The 17,985-nt window shown below is 41.8% G+C and overlaps 1 protein-coding gene across 2 annotated transcripts in view; it reads left to right on the top strand.

Annotated features, from left to right (window-relative positions):
• Positions 1-17,985, top strand: part of AMMECR1 (AMMECR nuclear protein 1) — a 140,121-nt gene that overhangs the window by 106,769 nt on the left and 15,367 nt on the right. For both annotated transcript variants that reach the window (XM_036740457.1, XM_036740458.1), the window contains one exon: positions 11,439-11,553. In XM_036740457.1, coding sequence (XP_036596352.1) covers positions 11,439-11,553 — 115 coding nt within the window. The remainder of the gene's footprint in view (positions 1-11,438; positions 11,554-17,985) is intronic.

Below are 17,985 nucleotides of genomic sequence, written 5' to 3'. Positions count from 1 at the left end.
ATCTGTCAAATGAGCTGGAGAAGGAAATGGCAAACCACTCCCGTATCTCTGCCGAGAAAACCCCAAATGGGGTCACAAAGACTGAAATGACTCAACAACAACAAATAGACCAAATTTTTTGAGGAAAGGGACTATTCTATTTGTGTCTTTGTATCCTCAGCACCCAGTACAGTGCTTGGCACAAAGTAAGTGCCTGATAAATGCTTATTGCTTGATGATTGATTCCTATCCATTCTGCAATCACATGTGTAGCAAACATGCCCTAAGCTCACTCTTCCTGAGCTAAGCCTGCTACATCTGCCCCTCAGGATTCTCTCTTAGTGCCATCGGCTAGAGCCCCCAGCAGCTGTCCCTCCCTTCTTTTAGGTACCAGTGATTAGCAGTGGTGATTAGTTTTAGTTCGTTTTATTTAACCACTTAACATCAGTTGGCTTTTACAAAGGGATATAACAAGAACAAAAGTTCATCTATTCCCCTCTCTTCCTTCTCCCCAACTTTCTGCCACTGCCAACCCCATAGGGACACACTTTCCCCTATTCCACCTGATTTTCTGAGGCTCACTCTTAGTGCAATTTCTACATAGCATCTATCCCATCAAGTTCATTCACATCCAGATGTGGCATGACACGAGGATGAGTCCCCATTTCAGCTATCACTGGGCTGGGTCCTAAAGATCACCTTTGTTCCTTGGGGCATTGATACTGAACTGGCTGCAAAAAAACCCATGGTACCAGGACTTTCTCATGACCTTCAAAACTTATAAAGTTGGAGTCACCAATCTGTTCACCCAAATGCTGAGGCAGATAAGGAACCCACAGCTCTGTTCACAGGGTGCTTGTCGTCCTTGATGGGGAAAGTCAAAACCCTCTTCATACAGCATTGTCTCTCACCAGATGCCATCATTGAGAGAGAGAGTCCAAGGGATCCAGCAAGAGCAGCCAAAGAGAAAATGTCTGAGGTTCTTGTCATTAGTGCCTTTTTGAAGGTACCGTTTCTGGTCCAGCTACTCAGCCAATCAAAAAGCCTCTCTCTACCACATGGTTAGCAGACAAGACCCAACTATAGAATGTTTGCACTTGCCCCGATGTCTCTCCAAAGCACTTTCATTATACGTTATAACAACTCTTCTAGAAGCAGGCTCCCCAGCTTTTCTGCCATAGGGAATTTCTATTGGCTGGATACACTGCTCATAGCACCATTCCTCCTTCCACACGTATGCTTGAACTTTATAATTCTTTACTATTTATGTAGAGAGTACATTTGGTTTCTTCAGCTAGGACAAGGACTATCTTTTCTATCTCCCACTGTGCCTGTACACAATGTTGAGCCTATCATAGGGATCCAATGAATATTTGGTGAATTACAGAGAAAGCATGCCAGCAGCACGTCCTTCCTCTGCTTCCAGCTCGAGCCTCCAAAGGATTTACTAGACTAGGGCAGCTGTGTCCTGAGGCTGAAGACCAGGGGATTGTGAGGATGAGAGAAATGATTATTAATAACTAATGATTTGGAGGATTCAGAGTTCCCCCTTTTTTTAACCCTCATTTCAAGACCTCAGTCTTTGAAGGTTGAGCTAACCTTCTTCTCTATCCAACCTGACCCAGTCTTAGAAGGAATCTCTAGTTTAAGCTGAATTCTATTCAGTCAACTTTGGGTGGAGATAGATCCTTTTGTCTAGATTACCCTGTTGTCTAGAAGGCTGGGAGTAGTCTCTGGTCCAAGAGTGACATGATGTCACTCTCGGCCCCTCATTGGAGTAAGCCCACTTCTCTTTGTAAAGTCTACCCCTCGTTAAACTGTTAACCAATTAGAATTGATTGCTGTCTGATGGAACACCTCTTGTCCAAAGGCATATATAAACCTAAAAAAGTAGCTATGCAATCTCTTTGGACAAGAGGATAGGAGCCTTTTTTGTCAGTCATATGCTGGCCGTGATTGATAAAATTGATTATAATTTACCCGAAAACTTTGTCTCTCAAAATTATTTTATTTGCCACAGGGAGAAACGTGCTCCTTCTGGGAAACATGTGCCCTTCACATGAGGGTGCCCACCCACATTGGCTGTCAAATACCCAGCAAGAAGTATAATTCCAGTGTGCAGGTATAAGGGAAATCCTGGCAGGCCCAGAGATGAGGATAGTTTGAATCATATGTTCACTTCCTTTGCCTCTTGAATGTATCACCTCTTTATCTTTATCATCTCTGCAGTTCAGAGCTAGGGAGCAGGCTTGATCTGGCCACTACACGAGTGGGAGGATTCAGAGTACCTCCTTTTTTCTATCCTCATTTCAATACCTCAATCTCTGAAGGTCGAGTTAACGTTCTCTTTTATCCAGCCCTACCCAGTTTTACAAGAAATCTCTAGCAAGTTCTTGTTTTTCTCAAGGAGCATTTACAGAGCCATGTAAATTAGTGGCCTCTGTACTTACAGTTTTGGGGGGGAAATTGGCGAAAGTGGTTATTTTACTGACACTACCTCAATGAAATCCTGTAGACCACCATGAGCCATGACGTGGGGTAGGAATCTGTGGACAGCCATTGTATCAGATAACTTTGATGTAACTTATTTCCAGAGAGACCCTTGCCCTATGGTTAATGCTTAAGTGTTAAGGTTGATTTCTTAATTGCATTTTCGACACTAGATTTATTGACCACTAGTCACAGCTCCGATGAATTGTTGGTGTCCCAGGGCTCTACTAAAGTTTCTGAACATATCAAAGCCAATAGATTTGCATAGCATTCAGTGAAATTAGAGATGGTAGAAGTCTTGGATTAAAGCTAGAAGGGCCTTTTGAGGTCAGCCAGTCCAACCCCATCATTTTATAGAGAAGGAGAATGAAACACGAGGGAAAGTGATTTGCTCAGAGTCACATAGCTAGTGAGTAGCAAAAAAGAGATTTGAACTCCCTGTCCAGGACTATTTCCAATGCCTAGATATAGAGGCTTAGTACTTAACAAAAGAAAGAAAATGCTAATTGTACAATTTGGAAAGTAAAGTATGTGTGAGGTGATTTACTCAACCTCACCCCACTTATAGTAAGTGATAAGATGCCCAATCAGCCAACCAATAAGCCTTAGACTAAGTCTTTGGAATTGTAGGAGCATTGCACAAGAATTGTGTAGATACAAGCCAGGAAAGCCTGGCTATGTACAAGGTGTCATCTACTAGTGAGTTGAGAAGAGGTTCATTTGACAGATTAGAGCACGCATGACCTTCTAGCAGCTCTTAGAAGGAATCATCTTGGGGAAGGGAATGGAGAGGTCTTAGCTTTGGCCTTGACCAGATCTCCTTTACCTGGTCCCCTTTGGCCAGAAGGTGCTATACCTCCCATTTTCCCATGGGTGTCTTAGCTGCATATCTGAAAGCAGTGTCTCTATTAGGAACCAAAGACAGACAGTTACAGATTCATGATGTTTAAGGAGAATTCTTGAGCACTTTATGAAAGAGAGAAGACTTCCAGCAACTATGAGCTACATGTGCTATCTAAGCTTGAGTCCACTTTTCTCTGGATTCTGTACTTGTGGGATAGGGTGTCATAGACTCTGGGTGCATATTTTTTACCAACTCTGATTACTGTACTACCATAGTGAGTACTCATTCTATTTTCAAGCCGCCATCTTGGCTCTGCCGCCATAAGTACTCATTGTAAAAGGCTACTTAAGGTGGGCTGACTAAATTGATTCTTGGAGGAAAACACACCAGTGGGGGCTCAAATCAGTGACATTGATCACCCCCTGACCACTCAGTGATACCCTTAAAACTCTGAAGGAGAGATACAGCCAGCGCTGTGGACTTTACTTGTCAGTGGAAATGGGACTTAGAATAAGGCTCCTCCGAACCTTATATATGCTATGAAAGTAATGTGTTTGTAATGATCTCCAAAACCAAAATCAAACTCACATAAAATCAGTCTCCTTTCGCAGGCAACAAGATACTTTTTGACTCATTTCAGCATTTGATCAGTATGTATAACTATAGTTGAAGTCTAAAATAACACTTAAGTAAAAATTTGATGTAGGAGACACTGTGCTGGACTGAAAATCAGGAGACCCGGGTTTTGATTCCTGGCTGTAATGTTCTAATCTTCAGTTTCCCTATCTGTAAAATGAAGAGGTTGCACTAGATGATCTCGAGTCCCTTCCAAAACTAAAATCTTTGATGAATTTTTAAAAACCTTCTCCATTTGTGATTGTAATCACACAAATAGTAAGAAAATATTATAAAACATTAAGTCAAAGAAATTAATCTTAACTTGTTATTATCTGTGAGAATTGTTGTGCTTGGCAAATCTCAAAGTGTAGATTATCATAAATAATGTATCTGACTATTGAGGGCATTTTAAAATGTGTATTTGAAAATGGATAGGGTGACTTAAAACTACTTCTGAGTGTTTAGCTCCAATCCCAATCCTAAACCAGAGATTGGGATTTCATAGCATAGAAACCAACAAAGAAAGGTCCTGCAACTTCAAAGTGCTTTCTGACCACAACTTCATTTTGGTGTGTAAGTCACAAAAGACTGTCTAATTATAGATGTGACTCTAAGTATAACTATAGACTCTTCCCGTAAAGGGAGGGGCTGGACCCTCTGAGGACGAGCGTCTGGGCGTGTGCCAGGGATGATGATGTGAAGCCACAGGTGCCACCAAGAGGAAAGAACATCCAGTAAGCGTCCAAGGAAGCAGGAGTTGTGGCAGTCAGTGACTCCCTGCTGAAGGGATGGAGACATTTATTTATTGACCTGGCATTAACAGTAGAGGACTCAGCTGTATTCCTGGGGGCATGTATCCATGATATTCTACGGGTTTTAGAGGGCTTGAGTCCAGTACCCCCTCATTTTACAGGGGAGGGAAATGTGGCACACAGAGGTAGAATGGCCTGCTCAAGGCCTTGCAGATCATGAGCTTCTCAGGCCATCCAGGCCAGTGCCCCCCAGATGATGAAATCCTGCTGAGTCCCATCCAATCTGAAGACAACAGCCAACTTCTAGTGATTCCTGTGGAGACAAGTGATGTTGCTAGAAGGTGTCCAGACAGGCAGAACCTGAAGACCTTGAAAGCCCAGGTGGCATTTTCATCAAGGGGCTTTGAAAGAGAAAAGCAAATTTGGGACATGGACAGTTGGTTAAGAAGATGGTATCTGAAAATGGAGTTTTGGCCATGGCTTCAATATTGGCATGATGAGGTCTGATCCAAATGAAGCACAGCTACATGAAGCCTTTCTCAATTCCCCTAACTGCTAGTCCCCTCCTTCCCAAATGACTAAATATCTACCTCCTTTATGTGGACTTGTATTGATTCACTTTCCATTTCTGCTGTATATACTTATAGGTGTACTTCTCTTCCCCATTAGAAGATATGCTCCTTGTGGGTAGGTATTGTTTCTGTCTTTATACTTTACACACCCCCAGGCCCCAGCCCTGTGCCTGGCACTTAACAAATGCTTGTTGATTGTTTGAGCCCTGAAAATCTAAGCCAAAAAAGGATAAGGGGGGAGGGAAAAGACTGCCCACATAAATCTGCCAACCTCTGCCAATCTGTACATCATGGAGAATAACTACAGTCTAGGAAGAAGAGCTGTGCTGACACCCAAGAATTTCACAGGACATGGATAGTGAGAGAGAAGCCAGCAGTAGAATCCATGGCCTTGGATATCTATATACAAATGCACAGAGGATGGGCAATAAGCCGAGTGGCCTAGGGAGCCCTGGGAAAGAAGAACCGGTAGGTTGACTTAGAATATGACTTGAGAAAGGCCCAGGAATTCAAAACAAACATCATATAAGGGGTGGGGGGAGGGGCTACAGAGTACCATCATATATTAAGAAAATATATCAAGTAAGGAAATCCAGGAACCTGAGGGAGAAAACCCAATGGAAGCAATATTTGTCATTGGACTGGATTACAGATCATCAAGGCAAGAGGAAGAAAGAATTGATGATCTGAAGAAACAAAGGATGAGCCTGACATGAAAGCATAATATAGTAGAAATAGGGGGCTTCAGTTAGACGATTGCTAGTGTTCTCTCTCTTTACCTAAAGCAGAACAACTAGTGCATGTTTGGCTTGCCTTCCTTAAAGCTGAATTAGAAGTACAGTGCTTTAGGGGCCTTGATGTCAAAGGCCTGTGTTCAGATCCCAGTTAAAATCTGTGTGACCTTTCGCAGAACTCAGAACTTCTCTGAACCTCAGTTTTTCCATCTGTGAAACCTGATTGGACTAGATGACTACCAAGAGTTCTTCCAACTATAATTCTGTGATCCTGTGAAATTCATCCTTTAAAGGGTATAGGAAGTAGCACTGTTCTTATGGAACTGATTTTGATACGCAAAAAAGACTGGTTTCTCGGAGAAAAACAATGGGAGCCTGGGGGAGTGGGGAGAATGAAAATGATCTCTCCATCCTAGAATTCATGATAGAGAAAACAAGGAAAGCCAAACACAATCTGACGTGCATCCTACATTTGGGAAGTATAAATTTCAAAGTTCAAAGAAAAGCACAGATAAGATCCCATCGCTTCAAATTCTACAAAAGAAGTTAGTTCAGGATGGGGTGAGCATTTCTCAGAAATGAAGCTCTGAAGAGGCAGAAACAGTTCCAGCGAAGAGAAAAAGGAATTGTTTAAAGACAGATGTGGATCTATAGAAAATTCATCAACCAGCTTAGAATTGTAAAAGATCTGTATAGAAGATGGAAGCACCGATAAGTAATGGAGGATGAATACAATCCTGCAGCTGGCCAGTTTGAATAGGGTCAGGAATGCTAAAGCACAGAATTGGGAGGACAGCCAAAGACAGGGCTTTTAAAGCTATCTTGAGGAAAAGAGGAGGATCCAAGAAAGGAGAGGATGACTGCTAAAAGAAGGTAAGGGAATGAAAACACCACTATTCAACTCTCTTTTGCTTGTTTTCTCTGCCAAGGGAAAATGATCTTTGGACTGGAAAGGATAAAAAAAATGGCCAACAGGAAGCTGAAATACAGGAAAAATAAGGAAGAACAATTAATTGTCCTTAATGAAGTCAAGGCCCATACCAAGCTTAACCCTTATGTATCGAAAGAGCTGGTGGACGAGATGGCCAAACCACCATCTGTTCTCTTTGAACGATCTTGTAGAACAAGAGTGGAGAAGGGAAAGTATTGTCTAGTTGAGTTTGTTTGGGTTTGGTTTTTGTTTGTTTGGCCTTGACATTTTTATATTTGTCAGAACATTTTCTTTTGATATTACTATCTTTGCCAAGGTATAATGAAAATCCAATATAACGTGATTCATTTGTACTATAGGGAGGATAGCTGTTTAGCAGATCCATTCACATCTACTGGATTTACCACGCAACACTTTGCAACTAACCCAAAAAGTACAGTTATCCCTTCCACGTCATGGGGGCTAGGGGCGTGGCACCCCTTCGATCTGGAAAATCCACATAAAATTTTTTGGCCCTCCTTCCAGAGAAGAAGTCTGAATTATTATGGTATTAAAAGATAAAATATGTTGATATTATATAGCTACATATACTGTATGCATTTCTGAGTTTTTAAACTTTTTCTATGTTGTTTCCTGGCCTTCATGCGTTGTCTGTGGATTCTTCAAAACTCTCCCAAAATTCCCATTTAATTTCTTATTCCAATTCACGATGTATTGAAACCCCAATGGGGAAAGTCGCGATGTGGAAGGGATAACTGTATGTGCTATCCCTGTATCTTCACCCTCATATATTATCAAGTTCCATTAAATATTTCATGCACACTTAATCACTACTATGTGACGGGTACTGTACTGTGCATAAAACAACTAATTGAAATAGTCCCTGCCCTCTTCTTGAGGGCTTACACTCGAATGAATGAGGGGGAATCATATGAACATCTACAAATATATACACAAAAATATGGGGGTGAGCACTAGCATATGGGGAGATAATAAGGAGAGCCTTCATGTAGAAGGTGGCACCTGAGCTGTCTTGAAAGAAGAGGTGGAGGTGAGGAGGAAGCTCAGGCCAGGTATAGAAGACACCCAGTACACAAGCACAGAGATGGGAGATGGAATGCTATGTATGCAGAGCATTGAGTAGACTGGTATGGCTGGGCCATGGAGTTCAAGGAGGAGAGTAGTGTAGGACCAAACTAGAAGGCAGTCAGGTCATAAAGAAATTCAAATGTTAAACACAAGAGTCAGTGTTTGAGCCCAAACCATTGGAGTTTGTTGAGCCAAGCGTATGGGCTGTGATCAGATTCGTGCTTTAAGAATATCACTTTGGCAGCTGTGAGGTCGGAGTGGCAGCTTGTGAGTGGAGACCAAGAGATATTACTGCGATGTGAGAAGTGATGTGGATGTAGAAATTATAAAACTTGTCAATTAATTAGTTATGTGGAGTGAGAGTTAACAATGACACCAAAGTTGTGAACCTGAATGACTGAGAAGAGAGTGGTACCCTTGACCAATTCAGAAAAGGGGTAGATGTGGAAAGATAATGAGTTCAGTTTGGGACCTGTTGAATTTGAATTGCCTGAAGGATGTGCAGTCAGAAATGTCCATAATCTAGCTTATAAATACATTGTTACTACGAACAGATAAAAACCGTGCCCTCTGTCTCAGATTTCCAATTTTTTTAAAAGCCAAGAGAGTGGATTCTCAATTTCTGGCAGAATTCTAGAACATAATATTAATGCTAGATGGCTAAGGAAGCACAGAGAATGCCAGAGTTGCCTTCTTTCCTTTTTTGACAGAGCAGACCAGTGAGTAGATCAGTGGAGTGCTATTGATTCGGTTTCTCTAGGTTTCAGCAAAGTATTTGGCAGTCTCCTTGTTTTTTTCTTGTGGGCCTGATAGGGGAATAAGGGAAGGGAACAAGCCCCCTTTGCACAGGCACTCTGCTAAGTACTATATAGATATGGTTTCATTTGATAGAGCAATGCCAGGTACAAGGCAGTGCAGTGAGCTGCATTCTGAATTTCTGGAATGACTAGAGGCAAAGGACAGTCACTGCTGGATTGGCTTTGGTTTAGAAGGTGGTCTCTACACAGTGTGTGTCAAGAACCCATCCATCTTTCATCCTGTGCTGTGTCTTTTTTAAATGATTAATAAATATCTTTTGGTTTTGCCCTACATATTTCCCAAAAGATTCATCTTCCCTCCCCTTCCTAGATAACCACTCAGCAAAACTAACCAACCCATAGAAAAAATTGGATATTATGTGCAGTGTTCCATGCCTAAAGCTGCACACCTCTGCAAAGAAGGCAGAGGAGAGGCAGGCAGTGCTTTCTCATATTTCCTCTTCGGAGACAGGCTTAGCCATTACAATTTCACAGCATTCAGTTTCAATTGATTTTTTTATTGTCCTTCTCTCCCTTAGTATTGTTGTAGTGTCTGTGCGTATTGTTTTGCTGGTTCTGCTTACTTTATTTGGCACTGTATCTTTATCCACAACTTAGATGAAGGCACAGATGGCATGCTTATCAGATTTTCAGCTAAGATGTTGGATGACAGAATCAGAATCCAGCAGAATTTGTCCAGGCTGAGACATTGAGCTGAAATCTAATAAGATGAAAAATTATTTCAATTATTTGAAAGCTAGTATTAATTATTAACTTTGTAACTAACTATTAGCTAATTCTTATAGTTATTCCACCTGTCATGGCTACCCAACTTCTCCCCACCTGGACCAATACCCACCTCACTGGAACTGGACCCCCAGAACCCATGACTCCAATCCCTGGAGATATTAATTTACTCATCTCTGTGACTTCCACCCTAGGGCTCAGCCCTTTTGATTGGTGACTGAGGGAGAAAAAAGGACTACACTTAGCCTTCTTTATCTATTCATTGGTCCTAGACCCTGTTGGACTTTCATATCTCATACTCTACCAAGTCTGCCTGCCACCCTGTGTCCTGGATGCAATAATCAGATCAATACTACCATTGCTACAGGAAAAGGTCATGCCAATCAACTGCCTACTGGCTCCAGTCACTATTCCTGTAACCCTCCAAACCAAAATCCTCTTCTCTAGCCACCACTCCTTTAAAGGAATTGTCCCTCTCAATTAGAATATAAGCTCCTTGAAGGCAAAGATTTTTTTCTCTCTTGTACTTTTATTCTTGGTCCTTTAAAAAAAATCCACTTCACCAATGCAAGATAGGGAAAATGTGGTTGGCAGTTTGTCTAAAAAAAAGATCTGGGGTTTAGCGGAGTCTGTATGAGGGAGACAGGAGTGTGATATGGCCATCAAAAAAGCTCACATATTCTTAGCCTTTATTAAGAAAGGCTCAGTGTCCAGAACAGAAGTGATAAGTAAGGAAATCAGGAAGGAACAGCTTGTTGCCCTTAATCAAGTCCCCCTGTCCTCTCCCCAGGTCAGATCACATCTAGAAGTTTGGGTACCACAGTTTAGAAAGGATATTGATCAACTGGACAGCAACCAGGTTGGCAGAAGGCCTTGATATCATAACCATACATGGATTGCTTAAAGAAATTTAAGATGCTTATCCTGGAAAAAGAGAAAACTTAGTGGGGAAAATGATAACTCTTTTCAAGTATTTAAAAGACTGCCATATTGAAGAGGTCTTGGGTTTATCCTATTTAGTTCCAGAAAGCAGGAGTAGAAGTGCTGCCTAGAAGTCTCAGAGGCAGATTTCCTCTCTGTAGAAGGAAAAACTTCCTAAGAATTGAAGCTGGCCAAAATTGGATTGGGCTCTGGAGGGAGGGAGTAGGCTCCCCCTCATTTGAGGTCTTCAAACAAAGGCTGGATAATCACTTGTTGAGGATGGTGTGGACTGCGTTCTTGGTCAGGCGTGGGTTGGACCAGATGGCCAGCCTCTGAGGTGCCTTCCGATGTCTGGGATTCTGAGTGTCTGCAATCTTTCCAAAATCACTGACAGTGGCCCATTTCCTGGAGCTTCACAGCTTCTGAGTCACACATTGAATGATCTATACTTGACAAGATTGATTTTCTTCAAGCAAAAGCAATCAAAGTTAAGGGAAAACTAAAACAAACTTTAGTCTTCCTCTTTTTCTCCCAGCATGACATTTTCCTCTAGTACTTGATCCAAAAATCTTCCCACAAGTTTCCACTGGTTCCCCCCCCTCTTAAAATAAATTATTTAATATGAAATTTTGCATTATCAGTTTATTACAGTACTAAGGAAATCCATCAGGAAGTGACTGCACAGGAAATGTAATTGATCATTTTGGGGGGGGTGGTAATTGAAGTGGCTACAAAATTGGCTATCTGAGAAGTCTGCGAGCAAGCAGTATTAAGTACGGGAAATGGTGACTTATAAAATCTTTATATTTTCCTGGGGCCTTAGAATGCATTTGAGGATGATTAGTGTCAGCTCTAGCATTTTAAAGTTTTTATCATCTTTTACCTTTTTTTATGATTGCTGCATTTGCAATTTTTAAAATGATCTATTCAGTTTTTCTTTTAAAATGTGTTTTCTTTTCAACAGTGCCCTTAAAGATAGCCGTTTCCCCCCAATGACAAGGGAGGAGCTGCCCCGGCTAACCTGCTCAGTGTCTCTGCTCACTAACTTTGAAGATGTCTGTGATTATTTGGACTGGGAGGTAAGACTGTGAAAATCACTTAGAGAAACATAGAAATGAATCTTCACTACACATAAATCGCCATGACTATAAAATCCTCTGGCAGCTCTTCCTCCCCCCCCCCCTTTTTTGTAGTAATAGAATTGAATGTATAATTAAAATCCAGGGATATTCCAAAAGCCTAATTTGTTTGAACTTTATCTCTAATTAGAACTTCTTACCAGAACTCTTCTGGAGGTTTCTTTCTCTTTTTTCCCTTCTCGGACAGTTTGTAGTTGCCAGGGAGTGATGATGTGGTCAAAAGGTGGACTTGGGAAGAGCTAGAGGGATAATCTGTCAGGTAGGTAATTTAGCCCCCGGGGAATGGAGTGATGGCTGAATAGAACAAGTCTGTCTCTCATTCTTGGCTACGTTAATTTATATAATATGTACAGCTAGCAAGTAAGTCTATGGTTAGAGCTGTATTTTTTTTCCTTCTATTTCTTCGTTGATTGTGGGCTGATATAGCCACTGTGATTTGCAGTGGTGCTCGGGTGGGTGGTATGGCACGGAGTGGGGAGTGTACCTCTAAGCCATCTTGTAGCATCTTTTGGACAGTGACTATGTCTTAAGATTTCAGTAGTTCTCTTGAAAAAAGGGAGTAAGAGTAGGTCTCTCTTAAGGAGACCACTGACTGTCGGAGCCTTGTGGGCAGAGTACTGTCTTGGCGGCCGACTGGCCTGGGGTTTTATTTTGGCTCAGCCACTGATTGGCTTGGGCAGTTCACTCTGCTGTATTTCAGGTTTTTTCCACATACAGAAAAAGGCATTTATAAAGTTCCTAGTCTTGATTTGAAAGTATCTGTGATAAAAAATTGTTAGGCCCAAGTAATTTTGGAACCTTCTAGCATTCCATAATTTTGGGATCTGCCAGGAAAGAGCACAAATAACATCTTTTTTCTTTGTGAAAAGACAACCTAGACAGTATAGGATGAAATACAGCCTTCTGGCTTTGTGGGCCTTTAGGAGGGGGAGAGTATTAGCAGAGCAGCTTCTGGAGATTTTTCGTAAGGGAAAACAAAATCAAATAGTTAGACTATACCATAAGTGTTTCCTAAGATGCTTCTTGAAATGAGCTGGGATGGAGAAGGAGGCCATCCCAGTAATTGTACTTTGAATGGCCCCAAATCTCCCACCATGCAACAGTAGCGATTGGCTCAGCACTCTGGAGTAGTCTTTGTGCAGTTCTGGGGCCAAGCTCCCTGAGTCACAGTTTACTTTCCTGAGTGGAAGCGGGTGACCCAATACTGCTGGACATCACTGAGAATGAAAAATCCTCCCTTCCTCCTTTGTCACTCAGCTTGAACTGTAGTTGTGACCGGACTGGGCAGGAAAAGGGGATAGTGGCTCCTGGGAGAAAGAGATGTTCGTAAGCCCAAAGTGCCCTATCACCCTCTTTAATCCATCTCCTGGCTACTTGAAGGGAAAATTACCCTTTTGGCTGTTGAGTTTTTATTTTATATACTTGGGGCTAGTCTTATGTTTGGTGGTAGAGAGAGCCTCCAGAGGTGGGGGCTCACCAAATGTTTGATAGTCGTGAAGGGGCTCTGTACCTCAGCTTCTTGCCTTTAGTACTACTATCTTGTGCCATTGGGCCTCTTAGGTTGTTATGGTTGTGCATTATGGGAATTTTGAATCCTTTTCAAGATTTGTACTGAATCAGGAGCAGAAGGTGGTAGAATGGATAGAGTGTCAGGCTTGGAGTCAGGAAGACCCAAGTTTAAATTTACCCTCAGACACTTACTAGCTGTGTGACCCTGAGCAAGTCACTTCATTTCTATCTGCCTCAGTTTCCTCAACTCTAAAATGGGGTTAATAATAACACCTTCCTCCCAGGGTTGTCATAAGGATCAAATGCTATAATTTAAAGTGCTTAGTGCAGTTCCTGGCAGATAGCAAGTGCTATATAAATGTTATTAATATTATTTTGGACCCTGTATTAATATCCCTCCTTGATCCTTACCCACTTGTGCAAAAGTATGCAGTATTTTAAGGAATTTAACCCAAACACTTTGAATCGAATTGAATGGAGATTTAGAATGGCTATGGTGGGGGAAAATATCCTTCCTTTTACCCAAGCTTATTGTAAAAAGCCTATCATGTGAGATAGTTATTACCATGAATAACTGTGCCAATCCCATTAGTTAAGTAATAGAGCTTCAGGGTCTTAACTAAGGATGAACAAATGTAGGTGGCACATGCAGTGACTGAAAGTGAACTGTGTTTGGGGCACATGGAAACAAGCACTGGCCTCGGAAACAGCAGACAGAAGTGTTTGCCCCTCCCTGGGCCATGAGTGAGGTTGGTGAGTCTCCAGTCAGCTCAAAAAAGTGTTGTGGCTTTGACACTAGTTAAATAGTCAGCCCCAAGGCAGCTGCAGGAATGAATGAGGAGGTCCTCAGTGACTTGTGTAAAGGCCTAGACAGCATGGGGGACAAAGTGCAGAGAGATCCTAAAAGCTTCAAGCACAAGTACAGGCTAGAGGAAAGGCCTGGCCAGACAGCAGCTAAGCTGAAAAAGATATGGGGATCTTAGTGGCCTGCAAGCTCAGTCCGGGTCAGTAGTGTGAGGTGGCAGCCAAGAAAGGGAATGAACGCACAAGAATTGGTCAGAGCTTAGCACAGTACCTGGCCCATATTAGGTGCTTAATAAATGTTTGCTGACTTGACAAAGAAACTGGAGTTGTTTAGTCTGTAGAAGAGAAGATTTGCGGGTGATGAAAAGTATCACCTGGACAAGGGGTTAGACTTGTTCTCTTTGGCCCCAGAAGCATAACTAGGAGCCATGGAGGAGTCACGGTTGCAGAAAAATAAATGTAGATTTGATGCCAGGCTTAGCTTCCTAATGGAGAGGAGAGCTGCCCCCAAGGGGAACGAACAGCCAGTGGAGGGGAGTGAGGTACAGAGGTGGAACTACCATTTTGGGGGAGAGGCAGTGGAGTTAAGTGACTTACCCAGGGTCACACAGCTAGTAAATATCTGAGGCTGGGTTTGAATTTGGGTCTTCCTGACTTCAGGGCCTGTGCTGTATCCACTGTAGCACCACCTAGCTGCCCCCGCTAGGTATATTTTAGAGGGATTTCTTCTTCCAATATGTGTCTAGTGATGGGTTGGCCACTTTGCAATATGCATAAAGCAATCTATAATCATAAAGAGCTACCTCCATGTGAGCTCTTACTAACATAGAGTATTGTGAAGAGGGAGCTAACCTTGGAGTCAAGTCGTGCATTCCTCAAGGCCCCAGGGCTAGTCACTTACCCTTTCCACACTGCAGGCACCTGCCTAAGACAGAACAGATCCAGATCTGCATTGATAGAGGGAGTTTCCTTACAGAGAATTCCCAGGTCCAGTAAACAGTGAAATGTAAAATTTTAGTGAGAAGCAATAGTGAGGCATACCAGACAGAACCAGCTTTGGCATTATTGAAGATGAATCCCGGTTAAATTCTAACCCATCCTTAACTCAGTGCCCTCAAGTAACTTTCCCTGTGAGACTCTAATAACTGATGAGTTGACTGTGTATGTATGTATATATTTGTGTGTGTGTTAAGTTCTTATACCACAGAATTCTCTGACACCACTGATCCTGATGAAAATAAAAGGCAGGAGACAAGACGAGAAAGTAAGAAAAAGTTAGTGGCATCTAACCTGACTTTTCTAGTGAATGGAGACTTTGGGTCATAAAACCTGAAGGGCTTTTTCAGCTGCAGTATATTGTGACACCAATAGGTGACACCTACTGGTGATGTATGTTATTGTAACCTTATAGAATGAGATTTTGTGAATTCCTAGGTCAGAGGACCAAGAGAGTCAAGTTCTGGCAGCTTTGAACGTGGAATCAGTCAGTCCCAAAAAAAATTGCTATGATGTGGGGAGAGGTAGGGATGATCCTAGAGTCAGAAATCTCCTGCCAGATTGGCCCACGCACTGTTGCACAGTGGGGCCAGGCCCTCCTGGAAGGCCTTCATGCAGGTGCTGGCCTGGGACGAACAGCATCCCACACAGTGGGCTTCCGACATAGCAATTTCTTTTCCAAATTTTTTGATTTGGTCTATGTTGGAACCTTTTCCATGGGAACAAATCTCTATAATGGAAGTCTATCGAGAGAATAGGATTAATTTCCAGGCTTTGCTGGAATACATTCTGTAAAGTAAGCAGTTTTGTTTTTGGTCTGGACCTGTGATTTCATCTGTGTAGGGAGCTCCTGTTAAAAAAAAAACAGCACCCTCCCTCTATAAATGTTGATGAGTATTTAAGTGAGTGCCCAAGGTCACAAGGCCCATCTGTGTCAAGGTAAGATTTTCAGTATGGCTCTTTATCTGCTGTTGAGTTTCTGGTAATATCTGGAAAACCATTTCATACAATGGGCTGATTTACTTGGTGTTAAAAAAAATTCTATAAGTGTGCCCTCAGTAGTTCCCATATAAAAGATTTTTTTTAATTATTTAAAATACTTGTGTATACAGTTGTCTCCTATAGAAATTTGACCAGGAATGTTTAAAAAAAGAGGAAAAAATATTTTGTGCAAGTAAGAGTTTAAATATACCTTGAAACTATATACTTCCAGTAACTGATTTTCACTGCATTCTTATATTAACATGCTATTGCCCTGGTGATCGTAAGAGCTAATAAAATGTTTTTCTTGCAACAAACTTAGATGCAATAATAAATCTGTGTATGAAGTTATTTGGAAACTACATACAGTGATGGGAAGAAGTCTGGCACTGGAGTCAGAGGACATGTATTCAAATTCTACACCGGCCATTGGTCATCATACCTCCCTTGGGCCTTACCTCACGTATTTAAATGGAGGTTCTGTGAGAAAATTGGTACCATTGATCATATACTTATGCTCATAGTATGAAATTACGTATGGATCAAAACAGTGAATGAATGAAAGAATGAATGAATGAGCCTTTATTAAGCACTTACTGAATGTTAAACACTATACTAAGTGCTAGAGATACAAATGTAAATGTGAAAACAGTCACTGACCTAAGGATCTTACATTCTTATAGGGAAAGGCAACATTATAGGGGAATGGTGGCTAGGGAGGGGTATTTTGGTTTGGAAAGTTACAGGAATGGTTAGTGGAGCCAGTAGGGAGTAGATTAATAGCGGTGGAAATTGACATGTGGAATACATGTTGAATTTTTCAATGTGAAACTATACTTAATTTCCTCTACTTAGCTCCAAATTTTCCTCAAATACCCGCCCTCCCTTTTAATCCCAGGAATATCCTATACTCGGCTCCCAGATTCATGTGTGTTGGTTCCATTCAAACCCAAGAGTGTTCTCTAGCCAAATACATTTGGGAAATGCTGAACTAGATGATATTGAAGGTCTCTTCCAGATGCAAAAGACTGGGGTTTAATCATTTTCTTTGTGGTTGAACCACAGTTCCACATTTTTCAGTTGGCAGCATTGTTGTAGTTATAGATGGCTAGCAGACAGACGGACAAACACATCAGAAGACTGATGGTGAAGTATGTCTCCCACCTCTTGGCAAAGAAGTGGTAGGCGAGGTGCAGAACAAGGCATTTGCTTGCAGATATGGCTGATGGGGAGATTTGTTTAACTTTACTTATTTGTTACAAAGGAGAGCTGGTGGAATGTCAGTGGTACATGACAGTGATGTAAAGAAAAAGAACATCTGGAAAATATTTACTTTTTTTTTTAACAAAGACCGACCAGACTTGCTGTTTTGGAAAAGAAGTACATTGGAACCCTAGAAAATAATGCCTTGACAGTAACCTTGACCATGAAAATTGTTGGCATCCATTTTTCCTTTGAAGAGCCTGAAATTATGCAAGACTGGAAAGAAGATGGGTGGGACATGACTGATGGGCCATTCTATGGCTCTTGTCTTCAGTGGGATGGGAATGAACAGCTGTCCCCTTTGTAGGTGAATTTGTGCAGTCAGTGTATCACCAAATACAGAAATGTGCTGACAGCAGTAATGGAGATAGAGAAAGCTTTTATTTTTGTAATTTAGGGACCGGGTCATTTAAAGATACAGCTGCAAGAATGATGGATCCATAGTTCCATTTGTGAATGATATCTGGTTGAGCCAAAGTTTTGGGGTGCGTCTCCCCCAATGTGATACTGACATCTAACACTGCAGCCCGAAAGACAGGAAGCATCTGAATGAAATTGGCTCTGGGCCTGGTTAACATGACGGATATGGGCTACTAACAAACCCATCCCTGGGTTTGAGAGCCTGCGCCCCAGGCCTGGTATTAACTAAGATGTACCTTAAAGCATCCAAATGCCAGAACTTGTAGCCTCTAGGATCCTATTGGGTATCAAAGGAGCAGCGTTGCCCTGGAAAAGAGCCCCCAATAAGTCCCTTCTTGCCTTAGTGAGTTATGCCTCTTTATAGCAACGTTCACAAAAATAAACAGATGAGGTGAATAA

Source organism: Trichosurus vulpecula (genome assembly GCF_011100635.1).
Source record: "Trichosurus vulpecula isolate mTriVul1 chromosome X unlocalized genomic scaffold, mTriVul1.pri SUPER_X_unloc_1, whole genome shotgun sequence".
In the NCBI taxonomy this organism is placed as follows: domain Eukaryota; kingdom Metazoa; phylum Chordata; class Mammalia; order Diprotodontia; family Phalangeridae; genus Trichosurus; species Trichosurus vulpecula.
The sequence above is the reverse complement of the archived record's forward strand: the minus strand, read 5'-3'. Positions and strand labels throughout refer to the sequence as shown.